The following is a 25,169-nucleotide window of genomic DNA, read 5'->3' as shown; positions in this document are numbered from 1 at the left end:
TTGCTTTGCTTTTTTTGATCTGTTGTGTCATCTTTGTATTTATGCCTGCAGGTGAAAGTGGGGCTGGGAAAACCGAGGCCAGTAAATACATTATGCAGTACATAGCAGCCATTACCAACCCCGGTCAGAGAGCAGAGGTGGAAAGGTGAGGGCTTTGCAGAAAAATAAGTGAAATCGTGTTGTTTCTGGATCTCTCTCTGTGGACTGTGTAGCACCATGTTATTAGATGGTCTCTTGTACTAATTGCATGCTGATTTTACAGCATTTACCTAACTTCTTCAGATACTCTCTTACTCTGGAATTTTGCAATATTGATTGCTAAATTCACATAGGAAAAACTCAAGCCTTCAAACTTTCAAAATAAAAACAGTGTCTAGAAATCATGTGTCCTGTGGCAAATTGCCTGAAATATGTGTACGTTAGAATAGCATGTTGAGTGCAAGGAGCATATTCCGTGACCTTTCAGGCTTGCATACTCCTGAATTGCAAAAATGTGCCTGTCAGCCTTAGAGTGAAAGTTTTTGAGCAAAGAATGTGGCTTTCTGCTGGAACAGACTTAGTAGCTACCCCGACAAAGATTTTGAAAATTACTTGCAAAAGAGTTCAAGAAATTGATTTCAAAACTTACATATATAAAGGAACTGAATTTTTGACGCTATTTTTGTGGGAGGACCTGGTCTTTGGTTCCCATTTGTTCGGCTGTAAGGAACGTTACCGAAAGCTCCCAGCTGATTTCCCATGGGATTGCTAATGTCATACACATCTGCCCAAACATGTCATCAAAGAGCATCTCTGCTGTTACTAAATTCTTCTCGAGAAACACCTGCGAAAAAAAAATTCCATGGTTTGAGTATATAAGTCTGGACTTAACCTGTTCTCTTTTCCATTTGTCTGTACTACAGAGTGAAGAACATCCTGCTGAAATCCAACTGTGTGTTAGAGGCCTTTGGCAACGCCAAAACAAACCGTAATGACAATTCCAGCAGGTTTGGAAAATATATGGATATCAACTTTGATTTTAAAGGAGACCCAATAGGTGGGCATATCAATAATTACTTACTAGAAAAGGTAAGCCACGCTCGCTTTTAGGGTTAGAGGCTTTTGTGTAGTTACTTTTGTAATACGCGCTTTGCCATTAGAAAGTTTTCCTTTCAAATGTGACGTTATGAGGGCATAGAATCTCGTTAAATCTAGGGCTTAATTTTTCTTCAAAAGTGAGTATAAGTAACTGAAATGCTGCTGAAGCACTGGCACTGCCCTGTTAATTTAACGACGCTGCTTTCAGAGCTCGCCACATAAGGGACTAGTGTTCCTCAAAAGCTTATCAGCATATAGGTGTATGTACTTTGTATACAGAATAAAAGCTGAGATTAATTTAACGTCTGCAGCGCTCCTTCTTTGTAAGTTCCTGCATTGAGATCTCACTGGTGAATAAAAGGAGAAGATATCTAGGTCCGTAAGTAGCAATGGTATGCGTGAGAAGTGTTATTGTGGAATAATCCCACAGCCTTGTGTGATCTTTTAGTAGCTTTGGTTTTATATATTCCAAGTGATCCTAAGCATAATTATTTTTTTCATGTCATTAAGTGGTGGCTGAAAACATTGGAATATGTAAAACTGTAGGGAAACTGGGCTTGATCTATTAACAGTTCTCGTTATGTGTGAGACACATGTCTGGCTTTAATTTATATGTTTGACCACATCAGCTAACGTGCTTTTTTGTTTGTGTTTTTTTACTTTTCCCATTATTTCCCTGAAGTCTATTTTCAGAATAAACACTTTATTTTAAAAAACAAAGCAACAAAACCAAACATTTAACATGTGATACTTTCATGCAAAAAAGGGGTGGGGCTGCAGCTGCAGTGACTTAAATCCTGATCATTTATTTCATATTCTTGACTTCTACCAAGTTAAATTTGTTTCCATTTTGAAAGCAGTTGAGGTTCTGGCCCAAACACAAGCAGTTAACAGACAGTGACTTTGCACTGCAGCAGGAACACGTCTGTCACTCTCCATAGTTCAAACTTGTAGCGTAAAACAAGGATATGTTGCTTGTTGACTGAATTTCTGCTGCTTTTAACAATTTTTTTTTTTTGGTGCTGTTTTACGCTGATTTGGAATGAGCACTCTGACGATGGAGCTGTCGCTTGCTCCCTAAAACAATGCCCTTGTGTTAGAGCGGAGCGTTCTCCCGTGCAGCGGCTGGGTGCTGTTGGTCAGCCTGTCCTGGGGTTGTAGAAGTGGTTACCGAACGGCCCTAACTGTGGCCTGTGGATCATTTTTTCGTAGTCATACGGTCCTGTTTTCATTTCCAGCAATTAAATAACTCAAACTAAAATCGTGTTTTATTTGACTCTTCCATGAAAGCAATTCTGTAGTTGCCACGTGGGATTCCTGGTTGGGAGTAGGACGTTGCAGCTGTTACACAAGCTGGTCTTTTTGATTATAGACTTCAAACCCCATGGTCGCCTCTAGCTAATAATGTTCATAACAGACTTACTGTAAGATAAGATTAGTTTGGAGGTGTCCTAGCAGTGGCGAACCGACGCGTCGGTGTCTAAGGGGAGGTGCTGGGGAAGCAGGCCGTCCGCATCCAGAAATACCTATCTTTGTGTTTTGTTTCCCCACAGTCTCGTGTGATTGTGCAACAGCCGGGAGAACGAAGCTTTCATTCTTTTTACCAGGTTTGTATTCGGTTGCTCAAACAAATGACTTTTCTCAAGTTTCCCAGACATGGTAGGCAAAATATTTAATGCTTTCACCCTCTCGTGTGTTTTGCAAAGTGTTCCCTTGTTGTTGCGTCTTGGGTGATCTTAGGTTCTTTAGCTCTTTGAAGAGGCCTGGTCTGGGGAAGGAGCATGGGAAGATTTATTTTTTTCTATCCTCCAGTCCCATATTAACACATTTGTAAACTTAAAAGGAGGCTAACTAAACAAATATGGTAGAATATTGGACTTTGACTCACTGTTTTATTTGTAATAAGTCTAATCCCTCTATTTTCTCTTGAGGCCTTTAGTCCATGTGGAAGTAATTTTATGACACCAAGCTGACTTTCTTTTTTTCCTTTGGGTTCTTTTTAATGTCTTCCATGTTGTGTGGTTGTTCCCTTGTGCATCCTTTGGGGGAAATGGTCGGCTTAGTAGCATAACCTTTATTCTCAGTTTTGTGGTGAGGGAAACGTAGGTGGTTTTGTTTTGTTTTTTTTCCCCCCACTTGTTCAGTACTCCATGATGGCATGTTAGCACCTTTCTCATGAACGTGTCATTTCCGTATTGGAAAGTCTCTGTGTATAGCAGAGAAGGTAAATGTGCTTGCCAGGACACATCTGTGGCGTGTCACAGATATAAACATGTCTGGTCTGTGAAGAGGTTCAGGCTTGTTTTCTAAACAGTTGTGTCACTCAAAAGGACAGTCATTTAGGTAACGTCTTTCTGGTGGTCAGAGCCCTGCAACGGTGCAGACTGTGTATTTTGCATGTTTGACTCCAGATACTCTAGCTGATTCTTCTGTAGCAGTAATTTAATGTTTTTATGATTTTGCTTGTCAAGCAGATGAATAAAAAACAGAAGAAGGAAGGATTTTATTCTTTTCATTCACCGTTTCTTAAAATACTCTTTGTACAGCTCCTCCAGGGGGGTTCTGACCAGATGTTACGTTCTCTACATCTTCAGAAGGATGCATCTGCATACAGCTATATCTGTCCTGGAGCACAGATAAAGGTGAGGGTGTTGTTAGAGGTAACTTGTCTTAAAATTGTAAATGCTTCTTGAAGTACTTAAGCTAGCAGAAGCTGAGACCAATATTTACGGGATGAATATGGAAAGGTGACACCAATGTGCTATTTCTAATGGAGTTTCTGGCCCTAGAAGACAAACATATGTGTACTTGTGCCTACTACGTTTGTGTCTGCTTATAAAAAACAATCAAATGTCGTAGGAGAGACATCACCTTTCTTAATGAAAGCAGGCATAGATATTTGACCCGTTACCAGTGACAGACTTTTCATGCTTCCTAATGGGTAACTGAAGCTGCTTTCTGGACCAAAAAGCCATAAGGACTCATTTTTTTACAGTAGGAGCATTTAAGTTACTGAAGCATTCATTCTTCATATCCGACTTATCCTCAAGGGGGCCTCTGAGCAGGAAAGAAGGTGAACAAACCCATGAAGTTTTTAGGACAACAAGATCCTGAACACTTTAAATACGTCTGGAGTTGTCCCTCGTGTTGTCCCTCTGAAGCAGGGTCCAGACAAAAGGCTCCCTGATTTCCTAATTGCTTTCTTGAGATGCTCTTTGGCAAACAAACCCACAGACCTTCTCAGACGCCTTTATCAGTTTCTCTAGAAATCTGCAGTGAAAACAAACCCAGGTGATCGGGAGGGGAGGCAGGCAGAGACTCATCTTGAGAAAGATGGTGGCCAGAAATTTACTGCTGGTGCTCTGCAGCTTCTACTCAGAGGGTCTGTGACTGCACTACTTGTAGCTGTTGTTCTGATTTTTTTATGAGTTGCTTCTACTCTTTCACAATAAATTCCATTGGGAAAGTACTGAGCTATTTAATCGTGCCGTGATGGATTTCTGTATCTCATTGCCACTAGTACAACATGTGTGTCCAATGCGGGGTTCAGCGTACAAGCATACTGTATGGCGTTAGAATAAGTTGAGAAATCTCATGACAGAGTCTTGCATCTGAAAAATACAAAGTACGTATCTGTTTCCCATGGGCTTGCAAAATCTTTGCTTTCTCACAGTTGACTTCCATTAAGCCCCTCATGTCCCAAACATCTCTTTCCCCTCAGTGTTCCATCAATGATGGTGCAGAGTTTAAAGCAGTAGCTGATGCCATGAAAGTGATAGGCTTCAAGCAAGAGGAGATTCAGACTGTCTACAAAATTGTGGCAACCATTCTTCACTTGGTAAGCTCTCTGCCCGCAGATATGAGTAGGCTGTTCTTCAGGAGGGGTCAAGCAGTATACTTGTACTTCCAGCAGCTCTAGTTTTCTTGCTGCAGAGGCAGTTGCAAGATCTGTTGGCTGGAAAAGTGTATACAGTTTACAACGTCCAGTGGCGAGTGAAATTCCTTGATGAAATAGGACACTGCAGTAATCATGGAAGATCACATTTATTCCTGCATATTCAAGATCCCAAAACAGACATACCATGAAGTACCAGGAGCCGTTAATGTTCTGAAAAGGAACTGAAGGAATTATTTGGGTTTGGCAGTGAAGGGGTAGGGAGCTCTCGCCTCGCTATCCTTTTGTCCCCTTTTACCCTCACGCTCACCATCACCACTGTGATTTCACTGGAGGGATGGTACTTCACTTCATGGTGGAGGCTTGAGCACAGCCAGATACAGGAGACCTCTTAATTCTCTGTATTCTGATGCTAAGGAAATCCTTCCTTCACCCGTATTCTCCTGGGACCCACACTCCCCTGCACAGTGTCCTTGTACCTCGGATCTTATGTTTCCTTGAGGGGAGAGGCACCGCAGGTGGGCAGGAGGAAGGCAGCAGAGAAAACAGTAGCTTTTTTCCAGTTTTTTTTCTCCTCCTTGGAGTAGTTGTGCCCCAGTGCTGGGGAAGGGAATGGAGGCAGAGTTAGGCCATGCAGATAGGGTGTGAGACCACTCCTGCAAATAATGCAGCGGTATTGCTTCTTAATCCTGGCACTGCAGATGCTCAGTGACAAAGCTGTTGCGGTCGTGCGCTGCCAGTCCAGTGCTATTAGCAGTGCTGACTTGTCAGCTTCCCCAGAATATTCACATTACCTTTGTGGGCGACAGCATTACAGTAAGAACTGCAGCCTAGCGTTTTTGTGGCGATGAAATGCTACATCCAGCATTTGTGTACTTCATGGAATTTCCCATCGCTAGACTCTGAATCTTGAGACAGTGGTTGATTAAACCTCTGGAAGTGTTTGATGTAATTTTTTTCCAAAAGCTGAGCTGAACACTGAGCAGGAATGCTTTTCTTTGAGTCAGGCTTTGCTGCTTCCACTGATGTTGGAGCTTTGTGGGTACATGGATACGCAAGGCCCACCCTTCTAATGTGTTAGGAGATTTACTGACTTGAATAGCAGGTGGCATATGGATGAACGTGGGGTGTACTGATTCATATTAATAAAAGACAGATTGAGAAATCTAGTTTCTTGCTACTTATTGCAGGGGAACTTGAAGTTTTCTGTGGATGGTGATACGCCTGTAATAGAAAATGGCAAGGTTGTGTCGATCATCGCAGACTTGCTGTCAACAAAATCTGACATGGTAGAGAAGGCTCTTTTGTTTCGAACTGTAGCTACAGGTCGGGATGTCATTGACAAACAACATACGGAACAAGAAGCCACCTATGGCAGAGATGCCTTTGCAAAAGTGAGTTTAAATTACCTTTCTCTGCATCCAGTTTTGTGTGTGACAGTAACTCAGACGCGTTTCTTTTGCTTTTGCCTTTTGGTTGAGTTGTACTTGGTGCGGCAAAGAATGGTGATGCCTGAGGAAGGCATTCAACATTGAATTGCCTTCAGAACTGCACGTTTTTCAATGCCCAGGTCCCAGTAGGATTCCTGGGTGGATCAATAAGCGTAGTGCTTGCTGAGACACAGGAAGTCTGTACTTCATGCAGATTTATTTCTGAACGTATGCGCTCCTGTGTTCTATAGGGGGACTGCAGAGCAGCGCCATCCCTACCCTTCCCTGGCTGTGACACAGCATGCACCACAACCAGCAGTGCTTGCGGCACATGGAAGAGGGGAGGGAGCTGCAAGCCTGCCTTGCTGGCATCTGCAAAAGGAATACATTGTACAGGGGTGAATATTTTGGGAAATGGAGTTTTTTATTTCATTAGCAGTTAAATTCAAAGGGTAGAGAGTGGAACAGTAATATCCAGAACCTAGGTTGGAAACCGCAAGTGCTATCTTTTTTTTGGAAAGGTGGATACTGATGACCGAAGGAGTGACAGTTGTCCTTCCTTTGCTAAGAAATCAAATGACAAGGGAAGAACAGATGAAGTTATGAAGATCTTTGATTATTAACTTGAATTTTTTTCCTAAGATTATATGTTTGCACAGCTTCGCAGTACATTTTGAACATGTAGACTTCGAAGATAGCTCTGCCTACAGAACATTTTCTTTTTGAGAGGTGAATAGGAGTATTTTACTGCCATTGTGTTCAGTTGTTAGGTTTCTGTAACTGAACTCTCACTTGCTGTTCAATATTGTTAAATAATTCTCAGGTATGGAAGTTATTAGGCAGCTGAAAAGCAAACTGGAATCAAACTGGGGGAACCGCTATACCTAGTGACCTCACTAGGATTTAGACCATGTAAATGGGTTTTGGAAGAAAGAAAAAAAAATATTTTCATAGAATATTTGCTTTGTAGCACCATGTGTTGCATTTACCAGAAAGAACTGAGACAGACGCAGGCAAAATTCCTCGGTATTTGTTTCCTGGCAGGCTATATACGAGCGCCTCTTTTGTTGGATTGTGACACACATCAATGATGTGATTGAAGTGAAGAACTATGACACTACAATACATGGGAAAAACACTGTCATTGGCGTCCTGGATATCTATGGCTTTGAAATATTTGACAATAACAGGTGAGCCACGTTGTTAAAGCACATTGCTTTGTCTTCTCCTGTCCCAGAAAACTCATTACCTTTTTTTCTTACGTTTTTGCAGTTTTGAGCAATTTTGCATTAATTACTGCAATGAAAAGCTACAGCAGCTCTTTATTCAGCTTGTTCTAAAGCAGGAGCAGGAAGAGTACCAGCGAGAGGGAATTCCCTGGAAGCATGTGAGTGATTTGGCAGGGGAGAGAGCGGTCGGTTTGAGGTCGGTATACCAGCAGAAGTCCCAGATCTAAAGTTGCTCCACATGTACGCTCCTGTCGAAGTCGATAGGACATCTGTGTCCATGCCAGCTGTACTGTCAGACTTGCTGTCTGGAAATCAGGCTGTGGAAGAAGCTAACCATTTATCTCATGACATTTCTATGTTTGCCATGGTTTGGGAAAATAAGTGCCTCCAGGTCTGAGTTAAAACATATTGTGGCATCTCTGATGCCACGCACATCACTGTGTGTTTCTGTTCTGAGAGCTTATGTATTTTGTCTAGTTGTAGATATTAAAGTATGAAAATCTTGAGTTCTCCTGTTCAAATTCCTTTCGTAACGCTGAAGACATGATGCGCAGTTTTCACTGTGGTGACTAAGCACAGATGAATTTTAAAAGACATTTTAAAGTGCATTGTGTGGCAGTTGATTTTTAGCAGAGTTCTCGAGATTTATGTGAGGTGTTTGAAAGATCACCTTCTCTGCTGTGTAGTGGTAGCAGAGTAGCCTGCTTAATTTTGAGTTAGCGATCAACGTATTGAAAACTGATTGCTTCTCCTGTGAATGGTGGGCCCCATTCTCTCTGCCAGGCGCGTGGTACTGTTCATCAGTGGCCAACGCTGGTACTCCTCTTTCACTAGCCAAAGTCACAAATATACCCATTTTTTGTTTTTTACAGATCGATTACTTCAACAACCAGGTCATCGTCGACCTGGTAGAACAGCAGCACAAAGGGATCATTGCCATTCTGGACGATGCCTGCATGAATGTTGGAAAGGTTACAGATGAGATGTTCCTCGAGGCTCTTAATAACAAGCTAGGGAAGCACGCGCATTTCTCCAGCAGGAAGGTAACGTATTCCTCTCTATCCTCAAAACTTGCTTCCTGGCCTGTGTGATACCTTTTCTATTCTTTTTAGGCGTAACAGAATAAGGAAAAAGACTTGAAGGGTGGCTGGGGTTGGAGTCGTTACCATCGAGTGTGAAATGAAATGCCTGAGAGCGGCAGCAGCAGCTCCTAACTACGGAACAGGCCGTCTGGTCTGGGTTTAGGTCGCGCCTGGGGCAGCCCGGTATCCGGCAGAGGGAGCTACAGTATGTCCAATGTGAGATTGGGTTTATTCCGCGCATAACAGAAGCGTGAGCTCGTGCCTTTGACATATCATGATGTCATTTGTAACCAATCGACGCGCAGTTTCAACCCACGTGACGTTCTTCCCAGGCTGCTCTAATACATAGTGACAGTGAAATTATTCACACTTCTGCTTTATTACAGCACTGTGGTGTTTTTTGGGGTTTTTTTTTAATCGTCATTGGCTACAAAGCATGTTCATCTCAGATTGTACCTGTGATCATCCAGGCCCCTTGACTTGCTTTGGTTTTGGTACAATGTACGAATTAAAAGGCTTTATTTATTCCTCACTTGGCAGCATATTGAAAACATGGTCACCAGCCTGATTAATTTGAGAATCTTTCACACCGAGTAATCAGATAAGGGCCTTTAATTTATTGATGTCTCTTTACTCAGAAACGTTGTTTGAAATACATCGTTCAGAATGCTGGTTCCCCCCTTCTCCCTCCCACCCCAGTACAATATTTTATGTAGGTCAGAAATATAAAATTAGCGTGGCTGTACAAGATATGTGCTAAAGGCTGCCTCCAGGGAGGCCGAGTATAAACAATGGATCTGGATGTGGCTTGTTTGGGTAGAGGCTAGGATGAAAATAAAATAACCACTTTTTCCTCCCAGATGTGGCTTTCCTTAAGTGCCCTTTAGCTGCAGCATACCTGCCACCTCATCTGCCACGTGCATCCTAGCTGAGGGAGGGGGAACAGGCTTTCCCTGTTAACCTAGATCTTACCTGCTTAAGCAGTAGATGAGTTAGGCATAGCATGTTCTGAGTAAACTCACCTGAAAACGAGTATTTTCATGAAGCCTGGTCTGGGTTTCTACATTTTAATGCAAATTGCTTCCTTTAGTAGTACTAATGACTGTGAATAGTGAAGCCTGGGGGGATGGAGTCTTAAATCCTCTGCAGTGGGGTAGTGTGGGAAGTGGTCCAGTTTCTGGAGCTGTCTAGTCAATAGATGTAAGCTGGTAGAGAAAGGAGTTCAGCTTCTGTTCTGTCCTTGGTCCTGGGTCTGCTAAGGTGGTGTGGTTCCATCGCAGAGAGAGCAGGTAGTAATTTGATACAGGGGGGAAGAGGACTGAATTTCATAAAGTATATGGGAAGCAATAAAATGAAAATTTAAAAAGAAAAAAAATCTGTTGGAGTCCTTACCTTCAGGATTCCCTTCACAGCACAGGAAACATTAAAAGAAAATATTGCCAGTTGCAGCATTCCTCAGTAGGGGGTGGCATTGTGAGAAAACTGTTTGCACAGACTAGGAGGGAAACAAGGAATACTGCTATAAATAATGTTGTATCTTCCTGGCTTGCTAATTTCTAGTTTAAATCAATTAGCCTTGAAAAAAAATTGACCCATAAAACTCTCAGCATCATAATTATTTTTTTCTCTTTCTCACGTCTTTGCAGATGTCCTTTACCAGTATCTAAGATACCTTCCTCAGTCCCATCTAAAACTGCTGTAGGAAACCTGAGCTTTCTAAGCCAGCCTCTTCTAGCTTGAATTAAAACAAAGGACTTGATGTCATTTCATAATTTGCTTTTGTAGACTGCAGTAGTTCTATCCCGATACTATGAAGTTCAGCATAAATGGAAGCCGTTCCTAAAGAGTTAAAGCATGTGTGCTATGTTATGGGAACAGCTCCCATCTTTCAGCCTGAGTTAATGCTTCACTGCTCCTCTGTAGAGCATGTTGCACACTGGCTCCATGTGGATAAGCTCTAAGGGGCTGCTGTGCCCTAAATAGTAGTGTCCTAGTTTGTGTACTGCATGTCTGATCTGCTGCTGTCTGCTTGGTTGTCCTGGTGAAAGCCAAACAAGCCAGGAAAAATACTGGCAGATACTTCCGCTATGAGTATTTGTGGCAAAATTTTATGTTCCTAGAGCATGGGTCGTCCTTCTCTGAATTGTCTAATGCTAATCTAGATCTGTAGACACGCTAACTATTCTGATAGCACTTCTCAACATCACAGGTTCATTTTCTCAACCTCTTTAAGTTCTGATTTTTTTCAATTGATCTTATACTTTCGAAAGATCAAGTGCAGTGATAGTCTGTGAATTCCTAAATCTTCAAATAGTGGAAAGTTCTCATTAGTGTCAATCTCGACAAACTGATTGTGAAGGGAAGAGTATGAGAAGGTCCGTTCTAGTCCACCTGACGTAGTATCTTCCAAGACACTAGGCAATAGTGAAGGTCTAAGTGACAAAAGAATATGGGACAAATGTGTAATGATAATTTGGTATGCTCCCGGTCTCCAGTGATCTGCAGTCCAGGAACCTCTTGAATCAGGGCTGGTGTCCTTAATAGTTTTTTTTCTTTTTTTTTAAATTGGCAAAGAATTCCACAGCTTAGATACTCACGTGAAGAGCTCCCTCCTTCCTGTTTTCCTCCCTTCTCCCTTTTCCCTTTTAGGTTACATCTGGTGCCTCCTAGTTCTTGAACAGCAAAACACGGTTCACTGTGTCTTCCGGTATATCATGTCCATGACGTTTGCCATCGTCTCCTGGCATTTCTTTCTTAACCCGAAGAGGCTTAGTTCGTTCCTCCTGTAGCAGTCAGTCCATACTGTTGATCATTTTTGCCCTTCATCAAGCCTCTTCCAGTTCTCCTGTGTCCTTTTTGAGATGGAGGGTGGCTAAGATACTTGTTGGGTTGGGAATGGACAGTTTGGGGCCCATCATTTTCTATGAACTTTGGCTTTTCTCTGTGTGTGTCACTGTATTTATGTTGAATTTCATTTGCTGCTCCTTGCCGTTCCTTTAGCCTCTCACGTCTTCCTGCAGTTCTTCACAGCCAGCCACTGTCTTTACTTCCCTGAATAATTAAGTACCACCAACAAGCCTGATCACCTTCCTATTACCGTCAGATCATAGCTCATTTAAGATGATGTTAACAGTGTAGACCTCAGCACGGGCCCCCGCAGGACTCCTGTTTCCCATCTTTCCAGCAGTTATCTGTGTGAGGACCCTTTCTCTTATCTTTCATAGCAGCTTAAATTCTTTGAGTTGCTAGTGAGGAACCTTGTGAAAAGGCTCATAGAAATCCAAGCAGACTATCAACGGTATCCATACGCTTGCTGTTCTTTTTTTTAATAATTTCAACTGATTGGCACAGTAGACACACAGTTCAGAGAGAATCACTCCTTAAAAAAACCCCTCGCATCATGTTAAGCCACCTTCCAGTCTCTCCAGTACTGGACGAGTTTTAAGCGAGAAGCTTGTGCAGCCAACTGTGGCCCGTCTGGTAGCAACAGTTGCTTCATTTCATTATGTTTTTGCTTGTCTTGTACCTCTTCTATCGACATGTTGGTTTGAGATGTATGTTTTTTCAGCGAAAAGAGGCATTACATCCTCCATAGCCCCTTGCTGGCAAACACAGCTGCAAAAAGAAAAATTACTTTGTTTTCCTGGTATTGCCTCATTTCTTCATTTTCTCTGGGTTCCTTCTACACCTTGGTCATCCATCAGCTCCGCAGAGCGAGGCTTCCTGCTCCTGCTGTGCTGGACTTCTTATACCTTCGTAACCTTCTGTGCACCTTCTTACTCAAACTTTTTGGTTTCCTCTTGTGATTTTTTTTTTTTTTAATATATATTTTATTTTATTTTATTTCCAACTGTTCTGTCAGTTTGAGCCAATCTATTTTCTCCTCTTGGACACAGGTAAAGTTTTTTGGAGGATATCTTCCTGCTTCTGATAATCTCTCCTGCCCTGCAGTTTAACCATGCTAATTTCCTCTTTCATTTTCCCAAGACTTTTTGTGGATAGTAGATATTTGCTCATAGCCCTCGGTGTTTTTAAATGGTGCCCTTGCTTCCTGCAAGGACTTAATTCATCTGCCTGCCCCTTTTGGCTTAAACAAAAGTCCTCGTTTTTATCTTGTTCATCTTTTTTAATTAAGCTGAGCCTGATGGATTTTTTGGCTTCTGTTATTCCTGAAGGGACGAGTGTATTATGGTCAGTGCTACTGAACGGCTGCCACGTGGGCACTTGGCATCTTCGTTGTAGTGAAGGAATGTAATGGGAAGTCTGAGCTGAGAGCAGAGGGTCGGAGCTGTGCCCACCCTGGGTGGATCTGCAGGGGTGGTCGCTGTTTGAGGGGTCTTAGATGATCTAGAGCGATTTGGGACAGAACAGGCATTGCTATTGTAACTGTCGTATTTTGATTGCTTCATCTCTTTGCTGAGGAGGGATATTGCAATGGAAAAAAAATAAAGGAAGACTTTAAAAAAAAAAGTCATCAATTAACTCTTAGGTGCAATGTTTCTCTACATGCACAAATGTTCTTTTTGCTTAATGGTGGTTTTGAGGTAGTATCCATTTTTTAGTAAAACTATAGGCTCTTGCAACTTGATTTTGTACAAATATATGTTCTTATAATGCATCCATGAAAAAATACTATAAAGCGGTGTTATAACTGGATTTCACATCTACACATGCATATATAAAGTGGAATAACTGTAGTTTCCATTTCTACTTCCAATGCGTATTGCTTTTCCATGAAACTTGAAAGTCCACAGGTGATGTTTTAATGTATGTCAATTTATTTTAGCTTTGTGCAACTGACAAAACGCTGGAGTTTGACAGAGACTTTCGAATCAAGCACTACGCCGGAGATGTGATGTAAGTTTCTTTCAGAATTAAAGTTGCACCTTCTATTTTTGTCTTTTAGCCAGCTTTCAGGTAGTACAATAGTCTGATTTAATGCTGCTTCTGTTATGAACCAGAATAGCTGTCATACAGAATTACAGAGTGCAGCAGTTGTTTATCAATTAAATCTTAAGCTGGTTACTTGCTATACAGAATATGATTTTGTACTTGGAATTGAAACAAAAGGAGAATACGGGGAGAGGGGGTGAGGGCAGAGCAGTGCTTCAGGGAAAAAAAAGGATAGGAAAAAAAAAAGCCAGCACTGTTTATGCAAGAAAGCTATAGTGAGCTAATAAAACCTGGTTTAGACATCTGTTTAGTATGATTATATAACTCTGGCTTTAAATTCTCAAATCAGTTTGAGCAGACTCAAAATACAGGGTAGTGTTAAACTGAAATAAGTATCAGTGCAAGGAGCCTTCCCCGTTCAGGTTGCAAAGTGTTCTGTACCTGAAGCCTACAAAAATGTCTACAGTATGTGACAGTAATATGAAGGAAGATTAAGTAGAAGTGAAAGATGCCCATATGTTAGAAACTGTTCACTGGGAAAGCTGTTGCCTGGAATATCACTGGGGTGATTTAATGGTTTGGGATTTGTGTAACTCCCCGTGCCAGCAGAACCTCAAGGGAGTTAATGAGGAAATAATTTAGGATTTCTTTTACCCTGGGATTAAATTTACCTTTAAGTTAGAAGGGTAACCAGTGTGATCATACTGGAGCCCGTTCAGCGCAGCTAGATTTTGTTCTGGAGTCTTTGCTGAGCGATTGCTGATAGACATCCCTGATTTCTTAGAATCATAGAATCACTGAGGTTGGAAAAGACCTCTAAGATCATCGAGTCCAACCGTCAACCCAACACCACCATGCCCACTAAACCATGTCCCTAAGCGCCTCATCTACTCGTCTTTTAAGTACTTCCAGGGATGGGGACTCCACCACTTCCCTGGGCAGCCTGTTCCAATGTTTAACCACGCTTTCAGTAAAGAAATTTCAAAGCATTTTGCCAAGGAGGAGAAAATACAAGGTGCCATATTAGTGGTTGAATCTTCTGCACTGCCAGTGGCTGAAAAATTTTGTAAAAGAAAACGGAAATTTGGAAATATTTGCAGATAATATTTGAGCCTGAACTGTGTTATGCAGAGCAGTAAGATTTGGGGGTGGCTCCATGCAGGGGTTTGAATGTTGTGGGGCTCTGGATCCCGGTGCCTGCAGTTTAGGTGCAGGCTTCCTGGCAGGGGATCTGAAGCTCAGGAAGCAACTGAGTGGGAGTCACTGAATGGGGAGATTTTGGACCTTTTCTCTGAGGACAGAGTGCTGTCTTTCTTGAGTCATGGAGAAGAGATGAAACTCTGAAACGATAATCTTTCGGGGTGGTATTTCTGTGGGAATAGAGGAAGGAAAGAGTCCAAAATGTGTATGTGTGCGTGTTGATTTCCAAGAGAGTTCTCTAGTCACTGGTTATAGGCTGCTCTTGATTTCAGGCACTCTCCCACTAGAGAATCTTCCTTGACACCAAGAGAGGGACAGGCTAGACGTACTGAAAAAGAAAACTTAATTTCTGTAGGATTTAACACAAACGCATGCTCTGAATTTGGAGGCAGACGTCATGAGTGTAGCTCTGGAATTTGGGCCATCTACAACTTGCTCAAGTCCTGCTAGGAGTCTCAGCCGTCATGCTTTTCACCTGCGTAGTTCAAACAGCTTTCCAAAACTAGATGTATGTTGTTCCTGCGCTGGAGGTGGAAAGCTGGGCAGAAGGATCTAAGTCTCACACAGTGCTCATGCAGCAAATTAGCGATAGGTTGGGAAACAGAGCTGGATCACAGCATCTGCTGTGTCTGTAGGAGCGCAAGGATGCTGATTCCACACTGATACCAGCAGCTCAGAGAAGGACTTTGCTTCTTTGCAATTAACTCTGTTTTCCTTTCTTTTTAGTTACTCAGTCACTGGATTTATTGACAAAAACAAGGACACTTTATTTCAAGACTTCAAGCGCCTCATGTACAACAGGTAGGAATAAAAGTATTAATGAGGTGAATTTTAATCTGATTTGTCAGAATCCTTTTTTATAGAGTGGATGCTAGAAGAGACTAACGTTTTCACTGATGCCATCTTTACTGTGTGTGCAGTGCACATTGTGAATAAACACATTGCTTTGAGATTTGATCTTTGTATATCTACTGCGACCCGAAGGCTGTTAGTTTGACTTTTCAGGATAAAGTCCTGATTCTGTATATGGTGGTTTTGTTCTGATATAACCTTTAATTTAACTAAATTTAGTCTGTTTGTTTGAACCCAACTCATTGTGCAATCAAGATAGCTGTGCAGAGATTGCCTGTGCTGCTTGATCTGTCATTAACCAGGTTTTTGGACCAGTTGCGAATGTACCATTACTGATCTCTCTTTAATCAATGCTGAAGATACTGAGTAGCGTTTGGTCAACAACAGATATCGTTGGCCCCAGCTAGAAATCCCTGATTTGAAAGACAGTATAGGGGTGAGGGGGGAAAAGTGGGCAAACAGATTTGAATCCTTTTCGTATGTGCAATGACATGAAAAGTTTAAACCATGTTCTCACATGTTATAAATACTAATTAAGCAAGTAAAAGTTGCCTTTGACAAGCAAATTTGAAATCCTATCAAAATGTGTGTGCCTATATAAGTGCCGCAGAAAGCTGTTTTCCTTGATGGCTGGCATTAAACATGTTCTAATTCTTTTGTAACTGTGGCCTGTCTCAATCTTTCAGAGACTTTGCTCAGAGGTAGAAGTCAGCATAAAATAGCCTGCAGCTGCATGGACAACTCTGTTTACCTGGTTTAAAAGCTAGTACAACTATTAACTTAGTTTACAGTCCTGATATGTTTACGCAGTATACTCCCTTGAACAGTCTTGCTGTTTGTGTTTTCAAGACTTCACGTTAACCAAAAACCTGCAAAATGTTTGCTGTACGGAGGTTTTATTAAATTTAGCCTCTGTTTTTTGTTAAGTCTCTGGTAAAGACTGTTCACAAAGACCACTTACGGCATGTTAAAGCGTGTGATAGATTGGCTATTAGATTGCTGTAACTGCTTTCAGCTTTTGTCTGTTCCGGAGCTCTGGCCATCCATCATGGCCATTTTACCTCACCTTCAACCCTTCAAGAAAATATAGACTAAAATGTGTAAGTTTATTTTGTATATCAAGAATGCTGCAGAAATACAGCTTGAAATCAGATAGCAAGTTTCAAGGGAGGATGTTGTGGGCTATGGTCTTACTCTTTTCTGTTTTAATTAAATTCTTTATGTTTGTGTCAGTAAGGCAGACTCTGCTTTTGATAGATCACTTCTGCAGGATTTTTACTATCCCATTACTGCGCATCTTTATCTGAAGAGGAGAATGCGCTTGTCGTTTTTCCAGAATATTCGACTGTAAGCTTGAACCGTATATTGCTCAAGAGCAAGATATATTTTGCCCAGGAATGTCATATTGGTTTGGCTGATACATTTTGAGCTGAAAACACCAGTAGATCTGGACAGAAGCAAGCTGTTGAATTTTGAGTTTAGTGGAAGAGCTGTTAGACTGTGCAATTAAAGAGACTGTCTTTTAGCTCTAACCCTGTGTTGAAGATGATGTGGCCTGAAGGTAAACTGAGCATCACTGAGGTAACCAAGAGACCTCTGACAGCTGCTACTCTTTTTAAGAACTCCATGATTGCACTAGTGGACAACCTGGCATCAAAGGTAAATATTTCTGTTTCAGAATCGACTCCAACTTCTGATTAGTAGGGTGTAGCTTCTCCGTGGAGAGACTGGCACCTTCCTATCACTGCAATCAGTCAGAAGGCCGAGCTGATCAATGGCAGATGAGCATTGGTTGTGGCAATGGGCAGCTGTGAAGATCTCATAGGAGAGTTAGCTGCCATGCCTGCATTAAGAAGGTGGATTTTTGTTTCCTCTGTGACCAGTGTATCTTTCACTTGTAGGAAAGCCAGTCTCTCTTAGGTAATAATTGTTATATCAAACAAATAATCATCTTTAACAAAGCTCTTTTGGCAGAGGGCCCAGAGGATGTAGTTTCACAGTGGAGAGATTCTCTCTTTCTGGCTTTCAATGCCAAGTGACTTCTGTGAAAATACAGGCAGACCTGTGTGATATGCTTCTTTCCTCCTCTTTACTTTGTCAGAGGGTGAGAAGTGAAACCTTTTATTTTACTAAATAATTACGTTTTATAGTAGAAGGTATTGCTTTGGCAAGCACCACTTTGTGTGAAGAAATGTAGGTAAGGGAATGAACTGGGAAAGGGGCTGTTTGAACACGGTGCAGCCAAGTGGGAGGATGAGGTGAGCAGCATGATCCCTCATGCGAGCAGAGATCCCTAAGAAATATTTGGGTGTTACTGATGCCGGGTGACCTTGCTGAACTCCTGGCATTTTGGTAGTGTTGTGGAAGGGGTATGCGGTCCACAAGAGGTGAACAGTGAGCCCAGAGTAGTGGTACATGTTAACATTTAGAATAATTAAGCAATAAAGGGCAATGTGTTCTGACTATCTTCTCGGGAGTTGTGGTAGCAAAGGAAATGTTAGTGGCCCAGGATCTGGAGGGAGAATCATAGAATCATTGAGGTTGGAAAAGACCTCTAAGATCATCGAGTCCAACCGTCAACCCAACACCACCACCCACTAAACCATGTCCCTAAGTGCCTCATCTACTCGTCTTTTAAATACCTCCAGGGATGGGGACTCCACCACTTCCCTGGGCAGCCTGTTCCAATGTTTAACCATGCTTTCAGTAAAGAAATTTTTCCTAATATCCAATCTAAACCTCCCCTGGCGCAACTTGAGGCCATTTCTTCTCGTCCTATCGCTTGTTACTTGGGAGAAGAGACCGACCCCCACCTCGCTACAACCTCCTTTCAGGGGGTTGTAGAGAGCGATGAGGTCTCCCCTCAGCCTCCTTTTCTCCAGACTGAACAACCCCAGTTCCCTCAGCCGCTCCTCATCAGACTTGTTCTCCAGACCCCTCACCAGCCTCGTTGCCCTTCTCTGGACACGCTCCAGCACCTCAACGTCCTTCTTGTAGTGAGGGGCCCAAAGCTGAACACAGTATTCGAGGTGCGGCCTCACCAGGGCCGAGTACAGGGGCACGATCACTTCCCTAAATGTGCACGCAGATGTGGTGAGGCTAGGAAAAGCTTTGTAGAAAGATGATCCTTGTTCTAATAAGAAGACCCCGTGAAGAGCAGAGCACTATTTGAATTTTTTCTTGGGGTGGCAGCCACACGAGTAACAAAGTCTTCATAGGTGCTGTATTGGTCAGGGCATGGTCATACAGTACTGGCTGTGCACGGGAAGAGAGAACTACCCGCACTGGGAATATTACAAGAAATAGTATATTGCTTCATGTTTTCCAGAACTAGATGAAAACACGCTTGCTTTATATTTTTGAGTTCTAGTTCTGGAGTGGATTTAATCTTCAGCAGTAAATCTGCAGGAGGGTGTGCAAGCCTGACCAAAGCTGACTTGAGGTGCTAGCTGAGCTTTCTGACTGAGGAATGAAGCCCCGCAGTTCTCCCCAGTAGGTGTGTGACTAAGGGCTGCTAAGAGGATGCCCTTGTTAGCCCAGCCGAAGGCCAGGTCTTGCTGTAGGCAGGGACCATTAGTAGAAGTTGAGAAGGGTCCTACCCCGCTGCCTGTGCAGCCAGAGAGGAGCTTTCCTGGATGGCAAATCGTGAGCTGTTGGGGCTGGAGAATGTGGCTGTGACCCTGATGGAAGGGACATGGGCAGGCTTTAGTCAGACTTTCGAAGGAGTCAAGATTTACCTGATCTGTCAGTCCCCCAAATAATTTGTTGGCTAGCCCTAACCTAAATTTGGGCATAGAGATCTCAAGAACCCAGAAACGTTTCTCCGTGTGTTGTGAAAATGAGTGGTTGGGGAAGGAAAAAGATTCTGGTTGATGCCACTTGTTAATGCAGGTCTCTGTCATACAGAGCAGTCACGTTATCTCTTGCCTAGCCGAATGAGTAAGGAACCTGATGCACTGCAGTGAAGTTTTTCAAGCAATACAGACAAAAACTGCTGGGGGTTTTTGGTGGGCTGTTATCAAGGGGGGATAGCAGGGAGCTGTTGGTGGGGAGGTTCGGCAAGCGCTCATGGAAAAACTTCATTTGCTTGTTTATCGGAAAAATTATTCCAGGCCACCTGGTATTTGTAAAAATAGAATAGTCAAGAGAATGCCGTGCACTGTGGTGGTTTGAACAATTCCTGCAACTCACCGCGGGAGACAGAGTTTAAATCACATGTTATCCATCTTGAGTCAGTAGGTACCAAAATTCATCACCGAAGGCTGGCTGGCTTGTGTGAAATGAGTTAGTTTCAGTCCATTTATCATCAGTATCTCTATCACAAATGTCAACCTTTTCCAAGGATAGGCTGTATTCAGGATAGCTCGTGAATTCACTAGGAATTTCCTATGTGTGTCGCAGTACACACCTTTCCTGTTCTTTACCTTCCCTAAATTTTCATTGAGAAACTTGTATTGAAGATGTTGGGTTTTTCCTGATTTTCTCTTGAACAGCAATGGAGAAAATTGTCTTAGAGCATTGTATTTCCCAGAGAGTTATGGATCGCATTAAAGGGAAGGCTCTCATTAAACAGCCGTGTTTGTCAGGACTTAACAAGGCCGAGCGGGAAGGAGCCAAGGGCTGTCTTGGTTGTGCAGTGTTTTATGGCCAGCCTTTAGCATGATGGAGGGCTGGAACGAAGGGGGTGAAATTCGCACTTTGGAGCCTGCTGTTTAAAAGTTTACAAGGCCAATGCTCCTTGCAGAACAGTGTTTGTAGGTACTTAAGCTTGCAAACTACGTTATGTAGTTGAGCTTTAGCTATTTTTAGTGGAGGGCCTGGCTGTTATACATCTTAAAAACCCCCAAAATTTGGTGACACCCATCCTGAAGTCAAGCTTATGTTACTTTAAAGGGTCTAAATCTTGGTGTGTCCTAGAAAGGAGAGGTAGCTTAGATAAGGGTCCTGAACACAATCATTGTGTACTTCAAACAGTAAAACAGACTGCAGAGAGATAGTGCTTCTGGTTGGCCATTGTGCCCTGAGGATCTCTTTGAGGTGACTTTTCGGGCAGTTAATAATACGTGCATGTTACTAGCAAGCTAATAACTGGGCATTCAAGCTATGCTTTGTTAGATACTGGTTATGCACAAATAAATGGGATACTCTGCCTCTGAGTCATTGCCAGTTTGGATACTGGTCTCGGCTCTCTGACTTCTGCTGGGGCCTGGAGAGCTGGTGAACAGTTGCTGTTCCTGGGCTGGTAAAACCACTGTCTCTTTTGGGGCCACCACTCATTGCAGTTACGGGTACTGTAATTCTTCCCTTGGGTTGTGTTACTCATTTTTCCCGTGCTTAACTTGGGACCGGAGTTGCACTTCTGGGGATCAACAATGACAACCTCTACGTGTCTGACTGCGGTTTGGACCCTGCAGGACTCTTTTTGGGAAGCCTGTGGTAACAGCTGATGAAAACAGCTCTCTGAAAACAGCATTGCACAAGTGGTGTTAGCTGCTGTGGTCTACGGATGTCAGAGGAATAAGGTTCCATAGGGAGAGGTAATATCAGTTCATGTTTTTCTCAGCTGTTTCTCAAAACACCAAGATGAAGATAGGCTTGATTTTTGTTGTAGTTTGAGCTGGTGATTTATTAACGTTCTCAGAGTGTGCCCAGTATATAAATGCAGTCAGTGCTGCTTTTCTCATCCTGGCCTCCCATTCCACCTGGGCTGTTCTTGCTTCTTTAATGTTTCTCCGTAAACTGCTTTAAACCGTATTTATGTGCTCTGTTTCTACAGTCCTTGAACAGAATGGCAGTCCGAGAGCTCTTCTTCATTGATACTCATTTGGCCTTCCCAAAAAACTGCAGGTTTTTTGGCAGTATCAACAGTATCTTTAAACCTGTCATTTGGGGGAATAGTCTCCAAAAACGCTAATTTGGTGGGCAAGAATAATACTAATATCAGAAACAAAGCTCAAAGCCTGTGAATAGAGTACCTACAGCATTAGTTGGTTATTTAACTTTTCCAGTATTTAAAATAACCATCTTTAAAATTCTGTTTTGTTGGTATTCTGGTTTAAATCTGGAATTCGGTGATAAAGCAGAGCTCTGCGGTTCCTGAGAGGAAGGGGCAGGTGCTGTGGTTATTAGGGTGTCAGATGCTTCCATTAGGGTGAGCAGCATAAAAGTGTTGTTAACACTTCAGGAGCTGTTCACAAATACGGTTTTAACTTCAGCTTGTCCATACAAGTATGAAGGCTCAGGAAATATGTTTTTGGAGGATGCTGAGTTGAAGTGGCCCTTATTAGTACTGGTATCTCAATAATACTGTAATCCTCCAGACTTAACTGAGAGTCTTTTGGGCAGAAGCCTCTGGTAGGTAGAAAAAAGTGCCTTTTTTTTTTTTTTTTTCCAAAAACAAACCAACCAAAACAAAAACTAGCTTTACAGAGTTGCCATGTAACATTTCTCAAGCATGTTTTACTGCCCATGCTGTTCTCTTGAGGATTTGGTCTTTCTGTGATGGATTACTTTGGGTGGCTTTTCTTTTAAATACTGACACGGGAAGTCCTTTGGCTGACACGGCTGTAAATAATGAGCTTCTCTAGGAACTCTCTCTGGACATGCATCTCTTTTTCCTTCTTTTCTTTTTTTCCCCCTCCTTCTCTGTAACTCCTTTTGTCTGACTCTTCTTTCTTCCATACCTCTCCTCTCCTATCCAGGTTGACAGGCTTCATTTCTAGTGACTTATAGTGTCATCGCTGTGACTGATTGGATATATTCAGCACAAATTTGTCAGTCCTGTGTCCTATCCCTTCTCTCATCTAACGAGCTATAAACTGTGGAAAAGAAATCTCTCAAGGAGGAGTTTGTTTAGGGTGCAATGACTTTAAACTGGTTTGTTTTCTTTTTAACACTTAAAAATCTAAAAATTGCTCAGCTTGATTTAAAAAAAAAGAAAAAAAATCGGTTGCAATTAGGCATCTGAACAGCTTTCAGAACTGGGGCCTTTGTGTCTCTGTATTTCAGTTCTTCCATTTATAAAATGCAGCTCCTAGGCTTGACAGCCTCATGGTGCAATAATGGGAGCTGCATAATTATCCCCCTGAAGAGCTGAGGCTGGTGGGATTGTAAGTGTGGAATAATCTACTTTGGAATTTACCCTAGTAGCTGTCGTTGCTGAGAGGCTTTAATTACACTGTAATTGCACTGATAGATGATCTCCTGTCTGTGCAGCAACTTCCTATTTCTGTTTTCCAAAAGGAAAGCAGCGTCTTGACTTCTGCCTTTGATATCAAATGCAGATACAGTCACTCCTCTTTGTGCTGGACTTGAAGTCACTGATTTTTTGCATTGAGGTTTGTTGCATTTTTGAATGGCAAAGACATGTATGACAACCCAAGCGGGCAGCTTTGCAGTGGTGAGGGGAGTTTATGTATTAGCAATAATGAATAGCTGTGAACTGTAATGTCAGTAACGAACAAGCGACACCATTTCCCTTGAGGCAGAGGGGTGGGATGCACTTGCTTGACGTCATGCTCCTAATGACTTCTTTAATTTGGTTCCTGTGTTCTCAAGATGTTGCAGTTGTGTGGATCGAATGTGGAATATTTGTGATATCAACCTCATCAAAGGATTTCTATTCATCTTGACATCAGATGCAACACAACGATATTGAGGGCAGATCTGGCATGGTCCGGCATCGTTCTGATGTCAGTGACTGTTGCTAACCCTGGGATAGGTCTGTCGTTAAGGGTGACTAACGTGTGGATGGAGAAGCGGCCCAAGCTGAATATTAGCAAGAGGGGATGGGGAGAACTGCAGACCATTCACCTTCACAACCGCAGACTCTTTCACAGCTTCTAAGTTCAGGTGTAATTCAGGGAGTTATCTCGATATCCTGCATTTTCCCTAAATAGCTTATTTCCAGTCATATAGGAGACTTGCTCTAGCAGATGAATGACCTGGCCTTTGTTTCTTGCCCTACAACTGAGAGATTACAATACAGAGCTTATAAATTGCAGGCGTCGGGTCCAGCAAACTCCTACTCCTCATCAGTTATAGCTGCCATGACCATGTCAAACCTACTTCAACACTGATTTGAAGTTCAGAAAGGGCTGCTTCTACCTTCATAGTTTGACACACAATGTCTGAGAGAGCGTGAAGAGCGCTGGTGACAGCTACGTTCCCATGGCACAGCCAAGCTCTGCAACTGAAGGGAAAATCATCACCCACGCAGATTGCAAGTTCTGAGAGCTGGTAGGAGACTGTCGAGTGAATAGAGACCCCTGTAAACCTTCTTACCTTCAGTGCAAAGATAATTTTCAGGAAAAAGCAAAAAAAGTTAATATATAAATCTCTTAAAACTCTTTAAATTGTACCAGCACATCATATTTCACCATTCTCTCCCTAAGGAAAGGAGAACAAGTAGAATAGGTATGTGTTGTGTTGAATTACCGTGGCAGAAGAAAGTGTTCAGTGTGGTGGTGACCTCGGTAGAAGACCTCACACAGAACAGAGCTGTTGCTTGGCTTCCTGGTGTCCCGGGGAAGCTGTGTCCTCAGTGTTCCTTCCTTTTTTGAGCCCACCGCCTTCTGAGGATATGAAAAGAAGAGCAGGATGAAGAGAGCACTGCCTTAGCCGGGGGCTCAGCCGGTTATTTGGAAGCGGGGCAGTTTTCTCCACTGCGTGCAGCTTTACCTCGGTCTCCCTGGTAAGGAAAGGAGCCAAGCAAGACCGTGAAAGAGCTACCCCTGATGCACTTTGTGGGGAGAGATGAAGTCACTAGGGGAGAAGGGAGATGATGTAAGAACATCATGGAAGTTGCCCACTCATCCTTCTGTTTACCCACACACTCCCCATACCTACTTATGCACTCCTGGGTGGCTGCGTGGAGGGTCTTGTATGGGTGGTTGGCTTAGATTTTGCTCGCTCTCCTCGGTGCTGTATATTCCTACCCCAAGGATAGCCCTCCAGGAGAACAGCACAGCCTGATGCTACCGATGGCGTGCTTAAGAAAGCAGGGAAACGTTCCAGTCCAACACCTTCCCCAGAAGATCCAGTGGCTCGTATCAGTTTCTAGGATACGAGTCTGCTTTTCCAAGGCCTGCATATCTTAGCCTGTTCATTACTCATATTCAGCCTATTCGTACTCATTAGTGAGTGGAAGCTCCGTGTGCCTGTCGTTGGTGCTGCATACCTCCAGGTTATGTCAGGACTAGCCAGGATAGTCAAGGATGATCCTGTTTCTTCAATGTTACTGAAGGGAAAATAGCAATTTTGGGCCTTTCATATTATCCTGAGATTAGGTAAGTGACCTAAAATCACAGAAAATAGGGCTAAATCATAGACAAATCATAGAAAATAGGGCTAAAGGGGACCTTGGGAATGCACCTAATTCGTCTCCTGTTTGAGGACACCTCTGCCTCTATCTTCTCTTTGCAGATGCTTGTTCAGGCTTTTCCTCTCCAGTGATGGAGGTTCCCCTCCTTTCTGCAGGCATTCTGCTCCCATTCCTTGTTTTCCTGATGCC

General features: G+C 42.7%; 1 protein-coding gene across 1 annotated transcript in view; it reads left to right on the top strand.

Annotated features, from left to right (window-relative positions):
• Positions 1-25,169, top strand: part of MYO1D (myosin ID) — a 165,691-nt gene that overhangs the window by 40,383 nt on the left and 100,139 nt on the right. Inside the window, exons 3-14 of the mRNA XM_076356932.1 lie at positions 52-145; positions 903-1,068; positions 2,631-2,684; positions 3,624-3,719; positions 4,799-4,915; positions 6,163-6,366; positions 7,447-7,592; positions 7,675-7,789; positions 8,504-8,674; positions 13,500-13,570; positions 15,533-15,607; positions 17,185-17,317. Coding sequence (XP_076213047.1) covers positions 52-145; positions 903-1,068; positions 2,631-2,684; positions 3,624-3,719; positions 4,799-4,915; positions 6,163-6,366; positions 7,447-7,592; positions 7,675-7,789; positions 8,504-8,674; positions 13,500-13,570; positions 15,533-15,607; positions 17,185-17,317 — 1,442 coding nt within the window. The remainder of the gene's footprint in view (positions 1-51; positions 146-902; positions 1,069-2,630; positions 2,685-3,623; positions 3,720-4,798; positions 4,916-6,162; positions 6,367-7,446; positions 7,593-7,674; positions 7,790-8,503; positions 8,675-13,499; positions 13,571-15,532; positions 15,608-17,184; positions 17,318-25,169) is intronic.

Source organism: Aptenodytes patagonicus, chromosome 20, assembly GCF_965638725.1.
Source record: "Aptenodytes patagonicus chromosome 20, bAptPat1.pri.cur, whole genome shotgun sequence".
NCBI classification, from domain to species: domain Eukaryota; kingdom Metazoa; phylum Chordata; class Aves; order Sphenisciformes; family Spheniscidae; genus Aptenodytes; species Aptenodytes patagonicus.
This window is presented reverse-complemented; position numbering and strand designations above follow the sequence as displayed.